Below are 16,839 nucleotides of genomic sequence, written 5' to 3'. Positions count from 1 at the left end.
AAGCGGCGTGTTCGTTTGAATATGTGTGCATCTTACTTGACATGTTCGTCTGAAATGACGGTGTCGGGACGAGACAGGGAAAAAAATATTTTCTCATTAATTTGAGGACTCGTTTCACCCCAAAAAGACTTTCGTGATCCATACTGCTTTCAACCTCAATTAGTGGTTGGGGACCTCTGGGTTAAGGGACCGGCGAGGTAGAGGTGTTCTCTTTAGACTTGTAGAGCAGACATTTGGTAACAGGCTAGCCAAAATGTTGGCACACCCTTTGAAGTGACCCAAAGTATTTTATTTTTTTTTCTTCATATCCCCAAGTTGCGTCTCAGACCCCATTTTGAGATCATCAAACTGTTTAATACTATCACTTTCTTGTTTTTTTTCAATGTTGAAATGCTCACTTTCTCTTGAAGTCAGCTTTACAGATGCCAGGTGTGCTCTACTGGCCATGTGTGTTGTAGAAGTGAAGGTAATCCCAGCTCCATTAGTGGCGCCACCTGTTTCCTGACAGCAAAAAACGAGCATCCATTTAGGGTGTGGGGTTTATTCCTTGAAGCGGATGACTCACCTGGCAAACGAATGGGGCGCGTGGTCAAAATGTCAACATTGGCAATCCAGAAGAGAATCATGTTGAATTTCGAGTTAGCTCAGGATCGGAGCCTCCCAGATTTGATGCATGACCTCTGTTTTCTTCCTGCAGACAGCGTTGAAGATGAGCTGGAACTGTCGGCCGTGCGCCACCGACCCGAAGGTCTGGGACAGCTGGAGGCGCAGACGCGTTTTTCTCGCAAGGAGCTCCAGATCCTCTACCGCGGCTTTAAGAACGTGAGTGACATTCTGCATCGGGGAGGGAGCATCCTTCAGTTAGAGAGGACAAATCTGATTTTTTTTTTTCATAGTATTTAATGGTCAATTCACAAAACTTAATATAAATTAAATATGTTTTAGCAAGATAATCGAATGTTTTTTTTTTTATTTTTGAAATTCCATTATACCATTAAAAACAACAAAAACGTTTACTGTAATGATGCAAGGACACTTAAGACATTTTGTGAGATGAGTTATTTTTTATTTATTAGTAAGTTTTTAAAAACTACTTGCCCACAAGTATAAATTTGTATTAGTGCGTAATTGTCTATATGAAAATGCATTTTTTAAAACCCCACAATGTTTTATTTTTTTTTTACAAATTTACATGTTCTTTTTATAAAAATGTCAGATTATATGTCAATGAAATCATTGTCCCTAGCAAAGCTAAATTGAATAAAATATATAATTTTGAGACCTATTATTGTGTAGATCTCAAAACTCAAAATAATGCAAATATTATTGATGAGATGGTAAATATTTAATATACGTTTGGCATCTTAAGCTCTTCGTGATGATGACGTCATCAGTTTTACGTGTTCCGGTCTGAGAGCGCCTGCTAAACAAAGGGAAAAAAAAAAGAGTGTCTGCTAAATTGCTAACGTAGCCGTCGTCTTATTTTATGTCTCGATACGTCTGATTGAAATACAACATTTCTGTTGCTCTCCGCCCTAACGCAGTTCGTGCCAGACTTGTGTTAAAGGTCGGCTGTACACCTCAGCACTTAGTTTGGGTCTTTCCTGATTCTGTATTTCACTTTAGCGATTAGCACACTTAGCATTCAATCTTTATGCCGCTGGTTTTGTGTGATCTGCATCGCGAGCGTGGGGCACAAGAGTCGTTTAAAAGCGCAGCTTTGACGATCTCAAAATTGCGTCGTCCACGATCGTGATTTCGGTCCCAGAACGATTGTTCAGCCCCACTCGGCAGTCATAGGTTTTCTTTTTTGGGCGTTGGGTCTTTTCCATTAAATGCCTCTCAAATATTCTCAACATTTCCAAGCTTTACTTCCCATGCAAATTTCCCGAATAAGGTCTTGACGTGAAGTGACGAGTGACCTCAATCACACGGCAGTGTTGTGTGGTTGACCCGGGGCACGACCTCGGGCGAGAGGTTGAAGTCGGCTTTCACTTGTTGGGGCCTCAGGAAGGAATTTCACGACTCGCCGGCTTTGCGCCGCACTTGAGGTTTTACGTTCATGGATGAGCAAATGTTACGAGCGTATCTTATCAAAGAAATATTTGTTCTGCCGTTTCACTCCAACGCTTTTGGCCCCGAATAATCTGAGTGAAAATTCAGTTTTGGCATATACGCCATTCCCTCGCTCGTTTGTTTACTATATCACAGTTTTTTGTTTTTTTTTGAAGAAGCTTTTTTATGGTATCCATATAGGAGTCATTAAAGGAAACAACAGCAGCCAAGAGTATTAAAATATTTCTTAGCTGTGGATCTCTTTCTATGAATGATGGAGAAGCTGCAGAAAATGATGAAACTGTGGCGAAAAGGGCAAGAAAGAGAACACAAGACTCAGTAAAAGTGAACTGAGAAAAATGTAGGAAATTTAAGAAACGCTGTATTTTTTTTTACAATGTGTATTTTGTTATTTTTGTATTTTTTTCGCGCCCCCTACAATAGTGGACTGTATTTTTATTTTTTTTTTTACTTTGTGAAAACAGGTGATGCATTAGGGCGGGGGAACATTTTCATATGGTCTCATTTTGCAGGAATGTCCGAGTGGCGTCGTCAACGAGGAAACCTTCAAAGACATTTACGCCCAGTTCTTCCCACAAGGAGGTTTGTGCTATTTAGTTTTTTTTTTAGGGGGGTCAAAAGCCCTTTGTGAGCGAGAAAAGACGAGTTGGACATTGGTTGCTGTTCATATCTCTCTCACTCTCGCTCTCTTACACGCTCTCTCTCAAAATCTCTCTTGCACTCACTCTCTTGCAAACTCTCTCGCCTACTCTCTCGGTACACTTTCATACTCTCTCACACACTTTCTCATTTACACACATTCTCTCGAACTCTCACACACTTTCTCTCCCTCACACAATCTCTTACGCACTCTCTCGAAATCTCTTACACACACTCTCGCAAACTCTTTCAAGCTCTCTCACAAACTCACTCTCTACCTCTCTCTCTCACACACACTTTCTCATTTACACACTCACTCTAACTCTCTCACTACCTCACTCTCCAACTCTCTCACACACTCATTTTTTAACACTCTCTCTTAGACGCGTCGACGTACGCTCACTTCCTGTTCAACGCCTTTGACACGGATCACAACGGCTCCGTGAGCTTTGAGGATTTTGTGATGGGTCTTTCCATCCTACTGCGGGGCACCATTCAAGAGAAACTCAACTGGGCTTTCAATCTCTATGACATCAATAAAGATGGTTACATCACCAAAGAGGTGCGGCAGAGCAGACCCGCGTTCAAACGAAATGTTACGTTTTTTGGATGCTAAGTTATTGGGCTGACCATGTCGTCCCCGCAGGAGATGCTCGACATCATGAAGGCCATCTACGACATGATGGGCAAATGTACGTCCCCCGTGCTCAAAGAGGAGACTCCGCGCCAGCACGTAGACGTATTCTTTCAGGTACGTTCTAGAATGACGAGGCGAAAGGTTTATGAAAGGACTCTGGAGCAATTGGAATATACAGTCCCCTCCAAAAGTTTTGGAACGGCAAGGTCAATTCTGTTGTTTTTGTTGTATGAATGAGGATAGATTACGCCAGCATGGCAATTTTTTGAACGTCAGATTACATTTGCAACAGGAAGGAGTGTCATCAATTTGTAACGTCTGACGAACTACGCGCTAACATATCGTCTTGCCTTGCTCATCTTGTCACTGAAAATTCATGTACGCCACGTCATGTTTTCGTCATCGAAGAGCCACGTTGAGCTGATCATCGTCATGAATAAAAAAGGGGTGTTAAGGAAATAACGGCGTATCAGACAAAAAAGTTGACAAGTCCAACTTCCCATCAGTCTCTTCTTCAGGAGGCAAAATTGCATCCTCGATTGGGTTTAGGTTCGGTGATTGACTTGGACTTTTTTTTTTTTTTCTCTCCCTGATGAAGTCCTTTTGTTGTGTTGGCAGCTTGCTTTGGATTATCGTCATGTTGCATGATGAAGCGTCTCCTGAATTGTTTGAGTGCATTTTTCTATAAACTGCCCGACAAAACGTGTTTTTTTTTTTTTTTTTTTTTTTTTCAACTTTCTGCCGTGACCATCATGAGATTACTTATCAATAAAAACAAGTGAGCCTGTTCCAAAATTAGCCATGTGACATTACCTCCACCAGGTTTTCACTGATGGGCTTGTGTGTTTTGGCTCAGAAGCAGATGCTTTCTTTCTCCATACTTGGGCCTTTTCCATCACTCGGGTCGAGGTTAATCTTAGTCTCATCGCTCCATAAAACCAATCTGGCTTTCCGATTCTTTTTGCTGTCGTGTGCTTTGCATTTTGTGGCATTGAATATCTATTTCTTCTTGGAACGGTAGCTTGTCATACCTTCACGCCTGACCTGTGGAGGTTGGCAGTCATGTTTCGTCACAGCTCTTAAAATGTTTCTGTCATCACTTGCTTTTGATACCACTGGCCGACCTCTTTGAAGTATCTCCAGTATACAATAATATACCGTTCCAATTCTTTTTGAGGCACTGCTGGTCTTACGTTAAAATAATTTTATGGAAAATGCGTCGCCGTGAGAGTAGAAAAGAACGTGGTCAAGTGGAAACAATGGAGTGATGATGCCCTTAAATTGCCCCCACAGAAGATGGATAAGAACAAAGACGGCGTGGTGACCATCGACGAGTTCATCGACTGCTGCCAAAATGTAAGCAGCGACCCGATCCGCCTTGGTGACGTTGCAACATTTCGGTCCGCTTGTCAAGGCTAACCGGCGTGTTTTCTTTGTTTTGTCGCCAGGATGAAAACATCATGCGCTCCATGCACCTCTTTGAGAACGTCCTTTAACTTAATGACCGCGTTGGGGGAGGGGAGGGGAGGGGGGTATTTTTGTCGTACATGCAGACCTCCGTTCATCACGTTTTGTTCCCGGCTGCGAGCACTCTGGAATTGTTTACTTTTTACCGTTTGTCTGTAGCTTTCCTCTCTTCTGTGACCTTTTTGTTCCCGTTCATCCACATTATTCTATTTCCGGAGTGTTCCTTTCTGGCTGGTGTATTATTTTTGATGGTTCTTAAACTTTTTACGCCAATTACCACTTCAAAATAGTTGTTTTTCAAAGGACAACCTTCATGACAGACCTTCGAATACAATAACTTCAATTTAGGGAATATAAAAAGAGTTATTTCATCAAAATGTATTTTAAAGTTGGTTCATGCGGCCGTACAGTCAAATGCCGGAAGAAAATGAGTGGAATGACTTGTACACAAGCACATCATTTGTTTTTATTAAATATAGATCTAGAATATTAAATGACAGTTAACACACTCCAATTGGACTTATTTTATCTTTTCATTTTCAAGCAGTTTTTTTTTGTTGTTGTTTATTTATACAACGCGTTACGTTCATTGTACAGTACAGTTTTAAATAAGGAGACAAATGTGAATTTTTATTGTTTTAAAAGCGATGTATCTATGTTTCATTTGACTTAAAATGACTCTTAATGTTGTATATCTCTGACAGAGGCGTGAGTGTTGTATTTTATTTTTTCATGTTAGGTAAGGGAAACAAATCCTGACATGTCACTCCAAAGTCATCATGATGCATTTCTACAGTTCTGTAAATATACCATAAGGTAAAAAAAATAATAAAATAAACTGATGAACATCTATTAATCGCATATTCCTTCTTACACAAACTAGTGAAGAATATTTCCGGTTAGAATTCGGGCAAATTTATTGGAGGGTTTTCATGTCATATTCTGTGCTCTGCTGCCCTCTAGTGGCGTCAAGGTGAAGGCACTGAAGCGTTCTCTTCTCAAGTAGGTATCTTTTTTTTTTTTTATTATTCCAACTTTGTATTGTTTTTTCCCAAAAGATAAATACTCAAATGAACTGAGGTCATGTTTTAATACAAACCAAAGAAGCTGTTAAATTTAAACTAACGGGCAGATAAAAGTTGCAATCATCTTGTAAAAAAAAAAAAAAAAGACTTTTGAAGGCAGCACAAAGGACAATATAGGAATGGTGACGGTCAATGAAATGAAAATGTCTTAAACTTTGCTTAAAAAAAAAAAAAAAAAAAGAAGGTTCCTTGTTTCAGCATCATTCTGGATTGCTTCATATAACACGAGTGTTTCATGTGAAATATGCAATATGGCGCCTTGTTTGTTTGGACTCAACAAGCACAAATGGAGAAGGGGGGGCTTGAAAGGCAACTTTGGCACTTGCAGGGTTAAAGGTCACTCTCTCCGCTTTCCGTGTTTGGTCCCAACATGTGTAAAAGTCCATTTGAGTTTCTGGAGAGGGAGATTCTATTTTTTTTTTTTTTAGGTGAGCAGTTGTCTGATCTCCCGGTGAACGTGGCAAAGGAAGTCCATATAGGAGGTGCCGCCGTGCAGGCCTTTGTCCTCCACCAGGAATTGGCGGAAGACTATCTCGGGCTTGTCCTTTTGCTTCACAATGTGAAGCTGGGACGGAACATACATCGGAAAACAAAATGGAGCGTTTTGAATAGTGGTTTGTGCTGTGCAATGATGGAATGATGAGTTGTTGACACGACGTCGCTTACCTTCATAGATCTGGGCCTCTTTTCCAGAAGGTCATTAATGATGGCTCGGACCTTGTTGGACAGAGGGTTGTCCAACTCAGGCAGCGCACACTGATAAGAAAGGGGGAGAAATCATATTGGTAAGTCTAGATTTTGTTTTGAACTGACTTGATTGAAAAGGAAAATCTAAAAATAAATAAAAAACAAAACTGGGTTATTTCCCTTTTAACTGATTTAAAAAAAATACAAAAAAAATTACTCAACTTATTTTGCTTTTTAAATTTTTTTTTTAATTTAAAAAAATAGCCTCAGTAAGGATGTTTTTCCGAAAATATTTGATAATGGCAAGTTTAACCGAACCTCTTGAAAATCCAAAAAAAAATTTTAAAATCTGGATTCAGCTTCTTCTGCAAACTTTGCTTTCGTCCCTTTTTAAGAGAAAATAATTTAGCAATGGGCCGATAATTTTTTATGATGATAAAATGTAGAACAGGTCACATTGACCCATAAGCAACAAGTTGGTTTAACCTACACCGGGTCAAAGCGACCCGAGAACATGATTGCCGTTCCTGAGAGGAACATTTAACGAACCATGTGTGCCTGCAAATGGGCGAGCGAAGGCACGTTGAAGAGACCCTGGATCACATCCGGGGGGCTGGCCTGTCCGAGCCACAGAAACAAGGCGTGGCCGTTCTCCAGCAGGAATACGCCGCCATCCGCCAGTCGCTCCTCAGAGCAGCGAACCGGGATGGGCGGGACCTCGCTGCCGACATCCATGTTGTGCTAGAAACAAACGATCGTTAATTCGTCCCATTTATGACCTTCAAAAACAAGGAAATAGATCGGTACCAGCGGGATGAGGCGTGGGTAGAGCAGCAGCTGGGTGTCCTCCACCGCCATGGCCATGACGGCGAGTCTCTGATGGGCGCGGTCGTCCGTCGAAAGCTCCGTGCTGCCCGTCAAGGGGGCCGTTTTCATCAGGCTATTCATGTAGACCGGGAACACCTTCATGGCGTCCGGCAAGATCAGCTACAAGCAGCGTAGAGAGGTAGTTGATCATGTTATATTGCTTCATTGCCGTTATTCATGCTACGTTCCAGAAAACTCTCACGTATCAGCTCTCCAACATAAGCAAACTATATCCTGGGCACAGTCAGCATTTACAGTAAATTATGAACTTATTCACAACCAGCCGAGTAAAAAAAAAAAAAATGGATCTTTGACGTCTTTGGCTGTCAATGGTAGTAAATGAGTAAAGAGTATTGTAATAATGTAGTCGTATCGATTTTGGCATCTTGGTGCCAGGCAATGGGGAGCTTCATATAGTAAGGCCATAGCCTTGTCTAATAGAATAAAAGAGCTTTGACGCCATGCTGTGGTATTTTATTCTATTTATGTGAGCAAAATATTGTTCCGTATAAATTGAATACATTTTATTCAATAATGAAAGTTAAACAAAGGCTCCAAATGATTCCTTGATGATAAAATAATAAAGATAATAATGTCAATTAATTAGATAAGCGATTAGTTGTTGATTCATTTTAACACCTTCAATTATATTATATTAAAAAAAAAAAACGGCACACCAACAGCCTGTATGGCGATCAGCACGCAGACATAATGAAACAATAACTCCCCTCTAACTTGGCTTCAGCCCAGTTAAAACCCCAAAAGACAAATTTAAAATTCCTGTATGACTTTTTTTTTTTATTATTTCAAGTCAAGTTTGTTCAGTATGTCAAAAATTCTCACCTGGCTGGCGACCGAGGCGCTGGCGCAGTTCTTCCTGTAGCAAGCCAGGATGTGGGCCGTCTGGTTGACCAGAATGTCCCGCACGTTCTTCAGGGGCTGGTTGAGGATGGCGCGGTAGGCTGAACGTCAACGCCACAAAAGTTCACGAGAGGAACAACGCAAGGGAGCCTCCCCGGATGCGCATTTATTCTTGATATCTACGCAAGCTTTGCCCTCTGAATATTTTGCCCGGTGTTACTCGGGCCGTTCAACTCACCGGATTTGGCAAAGAAGTTCACGAGCGCGTCGGTCTCGCAGCTCTTGTAGAGCTCGGACAAGTGCGAGCTGCAGTTGAGGCCGATGTTGAGGATGCGTAGACGCCGCTGCCCGCCGACCGTGGTGTACAACAAGGCGCACTGCGAAGAACCGTTGGGTTTGCTTGCGGCGTGTCATTGAATGGAAGCAAAATCACACGGAAAGCTTGGAGGCACGCACCTGGATGAACGCGCCGGTCTCCTCGCCGAGCGCGTCGTCGTGCTTGAACTCCACCGTCACCACCTTGTCGCAATCCACCGCCGCCATCTCCACGTCGGTGGTGTTGTTCATGCGGATGGCGCCGAAGAAGTCTGTGGCTCGGAAGCCTGAAGTAAATGAAAACACAGCACTGTTTTGGAACATTAATATTAAAACAGAAGAGAAAATATACTCGATTTTCCGGACTATAAACCGCTACTTTTTTCCTAGATTTTGAACCAGGCGGCTACTACAATGGTGCGGCGTTTTTGTGGATTTTTCCTTCGCCACTAGGGGGCACTCTATAGTTCAGAAAATATGCAAAATTTAGATTTTTTTTTTTAAGAAGCTGTTGAAGCTTCTATACAGGTGCGCTTTACAGTCCAGAAATGTTTCTTCGCTCTCCTTTCCGATGTGTGCCGCCACCGTTCTAAATGTTCCCTTGACATTAACTCTCCAAGTCTTATCTCACCTGTACTGGTACGAACACGCATGACGGCGTCAAACCCGATACTCTTCTCCACTTCCTTCCTCAGGTCTCGCAGGAAATGTTCGCCGTCCGTGTCCACCTGCGACCCCGCACGTTAAAAAAAATAAAAAAATACAATCGTGTGGCAGGCTCGTGTGGTGTAAGCAGCGCGGCGCCTCACCTGGAAGTTGTTATACTTGAAGACAGAGCCTCCCGTGTGCGACGGCACATCCGCCATGGTGGCCACGTCCACGTACTGGTTGGGGAAGAGGAAGAGGTCCACGCAGCAGCCCTGAGCCACACAATCCTTGGACAGCTGCTCGTACGTGCCCTTGACGGGCTGGAACAGCGTCTTCTCTTTGTCCGTGTTCACCAGCTTTTTGTCGTCTCTGTTCTTCAGCTTGCCAGGAGCCTCAGCGGTGGGCATGGACGAGTGGAAGACGAACAGCTTGCCGCTGCAGTTCGCTTCCTGGCGCGGAGACACGACCCAAAGATGAGAAGATGTTCTGCAGCTGCACCGGGATTTTTTTTTTTTGGGGGGACTCGTAAAAACTGACCTTGAACGCCTCCACGCCGGCTTGGATGACGGGAGCAAAGACGGTTTCGCTCTCGTTGGTGTCCGTAAACATGTCGGGGATCTGGCTCAGAAGGCTGCGAGGCGCACAAAGCAAATCTGCACGTCATACCAAAGTTTTGTGAGATTTTCCAGCTTGACTTTGGATTTTCCTCACTTGCAGATGAGCGCTTTGGATTCCTGGAAGTTGACCAGGAAGCCGTCGGGAAGTGGCACGTACATCTCGGCCATGTCGGACACCACCATCATTTGTGGCTGCGACAGCGAGCTCTTGACATTGTAGAAGTGGAGCGTCTTGTTGTAGGTGGCGAAGCCCACCTTGATGGCCGAACTCTCGCTGCCCTCCTCCCTAGTGAGTCGAGTAAGTAAACGCGGTTGATTTGTGTCGCGCTTTTCACCGAGTCGTCCTCCAGTCCGGCAATTGAATGAAGTGCTGCCTTCATGAGTGAAAATGCATTTGTCTTAAAGTGAGCTCATTTTTTTTTTTGCTTTTCTGCCCCACACGTTGGGCTTGCATAGTCACAGCAACCTAATTCCGCCTTCAGTCGCCATGGCAACAAAAGCAAGAAATAGGGTAAGTTGCGCTTCGTTAAATGATTTCTTTTGGGGTATTTCCATCCATTATCCTATCCCAGCTATCTTCGGGCAGTAGGCGGAGTACACCCTGAACTGGTTGCCAGCCAATCGCTGTTTTGGGTATGTGGGAGAAAAACATGCTAACTCCTCACAGAAAGTCCGGAGCCGGAATCGAACCTACGACCTCTGCAATGTGAGGCCATCGTGCTCAAAACGTCTTTTGAAATTGTGAAAAAAAAAAAAAATGCATGTTAAATTAAATTGGTTGGCAACCGCATTAGAGCGGAACAGCACCACCTAGTGGTCAGGTTGAGAAAAGTATTTAAGTTTTACCTGGGCAGCTTGTCCAGTAGCGTCTTCAGCTCGTCACATATGAGCCTGACCAGTCCACTCTTGATGTTGTTGTAGGACACGTCGATCATGAAGATGTAGGCGGGCGGATTGGGAGGCTTGTTGTTCTGTGGACGATCAGGACGCGAGGACGCGTCAAACGCGACCGCTGCGCTCGTCATCAACCTTCGACGTTGGAAATACCTTGCAGTACTCCAGCGAGGCGACCATCTCGTAAGATCCCAGCGACAGCTCGGCTCGCTCGTAGAAGTCCACCCGCCGGCCCATGTGATCCAGATGTTGGAAGTAGAAGACGGGCACTGGGGGAGAATCACAGAATTGGTTCGGATGTGTCAAAATTCCACCGATTGTTGATTGTGTTGCTTTTTTTTTTTTATTGTATTGCGTCACCTTCATTGATGCAGCTGCAGAAAGCACACTGGTAGCGGCGGCCGCCGTCGATGAACTGCATGTAGGGACACATGTAGGCCTTGCACCGGTTGCAGCGGATGGGACCGCTTTCGCCGTGGTTCACCAGATACAACGGAATCTGACGACGAAGAAGGTGACGCATTTGCATTTCAGTTTCTTTGCCGAAAAAGGCTTATGGGATGAGGCCAGCTCGACGGAAAGCGAGACCGGGATGTGGGCTAAACTTCAGAACACTTTGACCTCACGACATATGTCAAATAAGAACCAGCATGAGAGCTTTATCCAAAACAATGACATGCACCGGCAGTCATTTAATCATAAGCAGTACAAAATAAGACTGGTCAACAGTAAATTTGAATCAGACACGGCATTGGCTCTCCCTAAATGTATTTGCGACGCTGTTTTAAACATGTTCACTTTTTTTATATAGCACATCATCTTTTTGAGATCTTTTCATTTTGAGTTTCTAAGTTTGACCTATAAAAAAGCTTGCGCTATACAGATTTTACCATGTGTTGTCATTTATAGCTATGATGTATCAGAAAAAAAAAAATCACCTATTGCTGAAAATAACCATTCATTAATAAATATGAATAAATATATTACAATACGTCATATTATTATAATAATTATTATTACTCTTATCATTATTATTACTATTGTTATTATTAAAATTATTATTATTATAAAAATATTACAAATTTATTATTATTAAAATTATTATTATTACTATTATTATTATTATTAAAACCTGATGTGCAAGAGAAAAAAACAATTGCAGATTAGCAATCACTGTAATAAATGCACTGGTAAAGTTTACTTGTATCTAGCATCAAAATGTCGTAAGCAAATGTAGTTAAAAATGTGTTGACCGGCGTAATTAACACATCACTAAAAATGTGTATACTTGCCTGTATTAATAGTTTGAAAATGTAAATATATCACAAACTATGACCCTAAAACGTCTTAAAGTTTCAAACTCAGCTTGCCACACTACCCTTCAAAATAGATGATTTTGTAAAAATAAATCAAATTTGCAGATGATTTTGTAAAACAAATTCAAAATAAAAAAATGCAAAAACCTTACCTCATTTTTGGGCAAACGAGCAAAGGGTTTGACAATGCACCCCAGGGGCACCTGGCACTGTTTTGCCAGCTCGGCGGTACACGGTAAGGAGTAGGTGGTGCAGCGGATGAACCTGGGACTGGCGTGGCCTAAAGTGGATCAAATCGAGAGTGAGGATGGGAACAGGATCACGGTTCTTCCAGGAGGGTGGAAAAGCGGCTTAATACCTTGGTCTTGTACTGTGAAGTTGGTGGTGACCAGAGGTGGGACTTGTCCTCGCATGTTGGTGCTGAAGACTCGTCCTCCGTGTTTGGCTTGGTCGTCCTCAATCACTTGGGTCTGAAATCAAACAAGGAATCGATTGATTGACTCACAGCACGAGCACAATTGGCGCAAGAGCGCTTCACTCACCGTGCTGGGGATGGAGTCTAGATCCAGTTTCTTCTGGGGCGGACCGGCTTGTGGGCCCAGTCCTGGAGGGAAGCCCCCTGGCTGAGGTCCTGCCATGTGGCCTCCCATAAACGGACCTGCTCACAAATCACACACAGGTTGGCATGCACCAAAATTCTCAATGCTTTTGTCCTCTAAGACAGGCGTGGGCGAACTACGGCCCGGGGGCCATATGCGGCCCGTTAAACGTTTTAATCCGGCCCGCCAATCTTGGGGAAAAAAAAACAAAAACCTTGCTGATGTTTTATTTTCTAAATACTATGGGGGTTTTTTTGTTGTCGATACCGATACCGCTAACTGGCTGTTCGGTATCGGCCGATACAGATGCTGTACCGATACTTTTGAAAAATCAAAATAAGCACAATTTTTCTTGTAATTCTAAATAATTGCAAACTCGGATGTAAAATAATTAATTCACCATGAGCACAAAGGCTGTCAAATCTTCAACATGACCAAACTAATAACATCACAACATGCATTCTCTTATCACTTTCTATCAATTATTGTTTTCTTTTCATGTACACTGGGTCATTTGATTGAAATTTTAAGCATATTTATGAGTAATTATGAATATGAAAATGCATTTGCTGCGTTCGAAGCATGATATCGATGTCGATAGCCGGTATCGGGCCCATACTGGTTCTACTCGCCGATCCCGATACCAGCTTTTAAGGCAGTATCGGCACAGTTACGATACCGGTATCGTCACAGTTATCGATACCGGTATCGTATCGGAACAACACTGATATCTATTTTCCCTCCAAATGGAAAGGGTCACCGTTTGTGTACCTGCTTGTTGCGGGTATCCAGGTGGACCAGCAGGTCCTGGTCCAGGCTGATGGAAGCCTCCAGGAGCCGCCGGAGGAGACGGTCCAGGGAAGGGTCGGCCCATGGACATGCTCGCCGGCGGGGCCATCTGGGGCTGCATGGGGGGCTGCGCGGCAGCCGGAAGAGGGGGTCCCCGGAAAGGCTGCTGGGCCACGGGGCTCGTTGCAGACGGGGGGCTCTGAACGGGCCCTAGAGGAAGAAAGCGGCGCCATGTTGATTCACTCGACGCCAGCCGATGAGTCGTTGAGGACCGCTTACCGTAGTTGCCCAAGTTCATGGCGCTCATCTGATTGGTGAGTTGCATCGGTGGAGGCGGGGCTGGAGAGGCCATGCTGTTGTATGACGGCTGTGGAAGTTGTCCATAAGTGGCTGGAGGGTACCTGACCACGGTAATTAAAAAAAATTATAATAAATGCGTGACTAGAATGTGAAAGGAGTCACCATTTCCAATTTCCTCACAGACCTTTGCATATGAGCCCCGTTCTGCTGGCTGTTTGGATTGTAAGGACCCGGACCGGGAGGTGGAGGCAGGCCAGGAGCTGAGGACGCCGGCGTTTTCAGCACAGCTAAGCACACAAAAGGAGTCCAATCTGGGGTACTACTTCCAAGTCGCTGTACTTTTACTTAAGAACAGCAAGTAGGCGCTTCCTTCGATCGCGACTTAAGTTTGCTCACCTGTAGGAGGCGCTGCGAATGCTGGCGGCGCTCCTCCATAGTGTGCGTAGTGGGGCTGCGCAGGAGCGGGTCCGAATCCACCTTGGTAGCCCCCCAACCCCGGTTGGGCCTGGGAGTATGGGGGTGCGGCAACGTAACCCTGCTGACTCATTTCAACGCTCTTCTCATGCCAGCAATTGGCCTCTTACGGTCTGCCAGGGCGCAAGAGAACAGTTCCTTAACCAAAACAATCCCAAAAAGTTTGTGTTTCATATTTTCTTTGGGACGTTACAACAAAAATTATTGAAAATATGGGCGATGTCACTTGATTCAATTTTTTCACTCTATGGAAATATTGCTGAAAATATGAACATTTTCAATCGTTACAGTTGAGCTGGCCCATATGCTCCTTAAAAGCAAATATTTGCTTTCTTTATGCGCTGCACTAATTACGGAGCAGGTCGTTAAAGGGTTAAAGTCCACTTCCAATGAGTTCAAATCCATCTTGGTCAACAACAACAACAAGAGCATCTGCGACTTTACACGTGCGTCCATGTGCAACATGGACCTTTGAGATTTCTCGTTGGGAGATAAAGCGAGCGGGCGGGTCGCCACGCGAATTATCTTTTGTTAATTATGACAGGAGCTGAAGAACAGAAACTCACGCGTTGCAGAAATGCACACTAGCAAGAAATAGATTGGTCCATTCATATTTTTCAATACTCAAGGGCATAAGGGGATTTAGCACCCACTAGGGGACCCCAAGAGGAGTGCTTGGAGTAGTAATAGTAATGTAATGTAGTATGGTGGCAATAGTGTTTTAATTAAAGTAGTCTTATTTGATTTGGTTTAATAATAATAATTATTATTATTATTATGACAATAGTAATAATAATAATTATCATGATTGTCATCTTTTTGTCAATTCTTATTTTTGTTTCAGGTTAATATGCTCAGATAGAAGATTATTGAAGCGGTTTCTTGTTCCTCTTGCTTGCTTTTCTTGTACTGACATTTGTTTCTACTTCCGTGATTTCATTTCTTCTTACATTTCATTCTCGTTCTTGCTGGTGCCATTTTTTTTTATGATATCCGGTATCCCACTTGGTGTCGACAATGAACGATCAACAATCAGTATGACAGGCTCCAAAATCAGGCTCGCCAAATGCGCTTGTCCGGAATATTTGACCACATCGACCGAGGAGCGCAGTTTCAAGGTGTGCCTAATGAAGTGACCAGAGAGCGTAGCACAACTCGACAAATGCACCCGATGATTGACAGCACCCCCCTGGGATCCCCCCCAAACCGAAAGCAAAACGCGTGACAGTTGCATGAAAAGGCAGACGAGAGCAATATTTGTCGCAAAACGCCCTTTCGGTTCATCCACACACGGACGGACACTTGCCACGTCAAGCCCTGTTAAGGACCGTTGCAAATTATTCCTGCCGAGCGAAAATGAAGCTTTCCACTTTCCACTCCAATGATATAATGAGATGAGCTCTTTAAATTTCAGTCCAGTTAAATAGTTGTGTTTTGTTTATTTGTTTTTGTTTTTTTTCATTGAGCGCATCCTGCTAGCCGCTTTTCGCTCCTCTTAGCATAAAGTTTGCCATTATAAAACAACGCGCGCTCGTCCGTGACACGAATAAACTGGCCCCGTCGCGCGTGCGAGGTCGGTCATACTTGTTGGTCACGCGTGTTAAGGTGTTGTTGTTTTTATTTACCTGTACAATGGGCTTCCGATGGCCTCGTCTGCTGGCTTCGCGGAATGCGGAGTGCCACGTCAAACTCAAAAAGCACCGGGCGGTCTCTGTGTGACGTCAGAGCAGACGAGCTCAAGGAGGCGGGGAAGGAGAACAATCCCATTTCCGGTTTCAAAATAAAACAGCAAGCGGCGTTTCACACATACAGAATAAAATAGTTTAAGAATTGTTTGGTCGACGAAGTCAAACAAACAGCCAGCAAGACGTGTTCTTATTTCACGTTTATTCATATGAATTAAATGAAGACGAAGATTATTTAAATTGACACATTGTGAGCGTCACGTAGAAGCTTGCCTGGGTCGTTTTCTGCGAACTTCACAATAATATTTTAAAATATATCAACTAATTATTCACAAAAGGTTTCCATGATTAATTCCGATTAATCATATTTCTCAACTTATATTTTGTGAACCTTGCAACAGATATTTACTTGAATATATTGGAATGAATGCAAAGTCACCAAATATGAAGTAGATTTAATTCAAAGACTGTTCTAATAGCTTTCATTGTTCTTGTTGGAATTTATCTTTATATCAATGTTAGAATTTAACTTTAACCCAATGTAAACTCAAATAAGTAATCTGACTCCAATTTGCGACCTTACCCAACTCCCACACATCCAACAATATGCGCGCTCGTTCTGCAATAGAAAGGTATCAGGAAGCCGGCATTTTCACACACGAGTGGATTTATTCCTAACACACAAATCTACAACTTGAGTTTGGGTCCCTCTCAATACAGCTCTACACCTCTCTTGCCACCAGCGAATGTGTTCTACCTCTGAGTTGCCCAGTACTGATTCATACTATACAACATACAAAATGGCACAGACAAAGGCATCCTGGCATGATTCTATTGGCTATGTGTATTGCAGCTAACTTTAGCTCGCTCTCATTGGTCTTTC

The 16,839-nt window shown here is 43.3% G+C and overlaps 2 protein-coding genes across 9 annotated transcripts in view; one reads left to right on the top strand and one right to left on the bottom strand.

Moving 5' to 3' along the window:
• kcnip4a (potassium voltage-gated channel interacting protein 4a) overlaps window positions 1-4,863 on the top strand; it is a 44,010-nt gene extending 39,147 nt beyond the window's left edge. For all 7 annotated transcript variants that reach the window (XM_088293284.1, XM_088293279.1, XM_088293278.1 and 4 more), the window contains 6 exons: window positions 698-822; window positions 2,589-2,658; window positions 3,099-3,277; window positions 3,362-3,466; window positions 4,646-4,708; window positions 4,801-4,863. In XM_088293284.1, coding sequence (XP_088149410.1) covers window positions 698-822; window positions 2,589-2,658; window positions 3,099-3,277; window positions 3,362-3,466; window positions 4,646-4,708; window positions 4,801-4,848 — 590 coding nt within the window. In that variant the 3' untranslated portion in view covers window positions 4,849-4,863. The remainder of the gene's footprint in view (window positions 1-697; window positions 823-2,588; window positions 2,659-3,098; window positions 3,278-3,361; window positions 3,467-4,645; window positions 4,709-4,800) is intronic.
• Window positions 4,864-5,506: 643 nt separating this feature from the next.
• On the bottom strand, window positions 5,507-15,981 carry sec24d (SEC24 homolog D, COPII coat complex component). Of its 2 annotated transcripts, none has more exons than XM_088294791.1 (22): window positions 15,897-15,981; window positions 14,194-14,409; window positions 13,982-14,084; window positions 13,777-13,898; window positions 13,480-13,707; window positions 12,652-12,767; window positions 12,468-12,579; window positions 12,262-12,389; window positions 11,154-11,292; window positions 10,947-11,062; window positions 10,746-10,870; window positions 9,994-10,185; window positions 9,820-9,913; window positions 9,444-9,731; window positions 9,266-9,362; window positions 8,776-8,921; window positions 8,558-8,696; window positions 8,302-8,420; window positions 7,399-7,578; window positions 7,141-7,332; window positions 6,571-6,660; window positions 5,507-6,469 (listed from the first exon to the last, which is right to left on the bottom strand). In XM_088294791.1, exons 2-22 carry the CDS (start codon window positions 14,342-14,344, stop codon window positions 6,329-6,331), a joined length of 3,018 nt encoding a protein of 1,005 aa, XP_088150917.1. In that variant the 5' UTR covers window positions 14,345-14,409; window positions 15,897-15,981; the 3' UTR covers window positions 5,507-6,328. The 2 variants fall into 2 exon arrangements, with proteins under 2 accessions (XP_088150917.1, XP_088150916.1); XM_088294790.1 differs by having other exon boundaries at window positions 14,194-14,384; window positions 15,897-15,977.
• Window positions 15,982-16,839: the final 858 nt, after the last annotated feature.

This window comes from Idiotropiscis lumnitzeri, chromosome 4 (assembly GCF_059441095.1).
Source record: "Idiotropiscis lumnitzeri isolate Australia: NSW breed Sydney's pygmy pipehorse chromosome 4, RoL_Ilum_1.0, whole genome shotgun sequence".
NCBI lineage: Eukaryota > Metazoa > Chordata > Actinopteri > Syngnathiformes > Syngnathidae > Idiotropiscis > Idiotropiscis lumnitzeri.
This window is presented reverse-complemented; position numbering and strand designations above follow the sequence as displayed.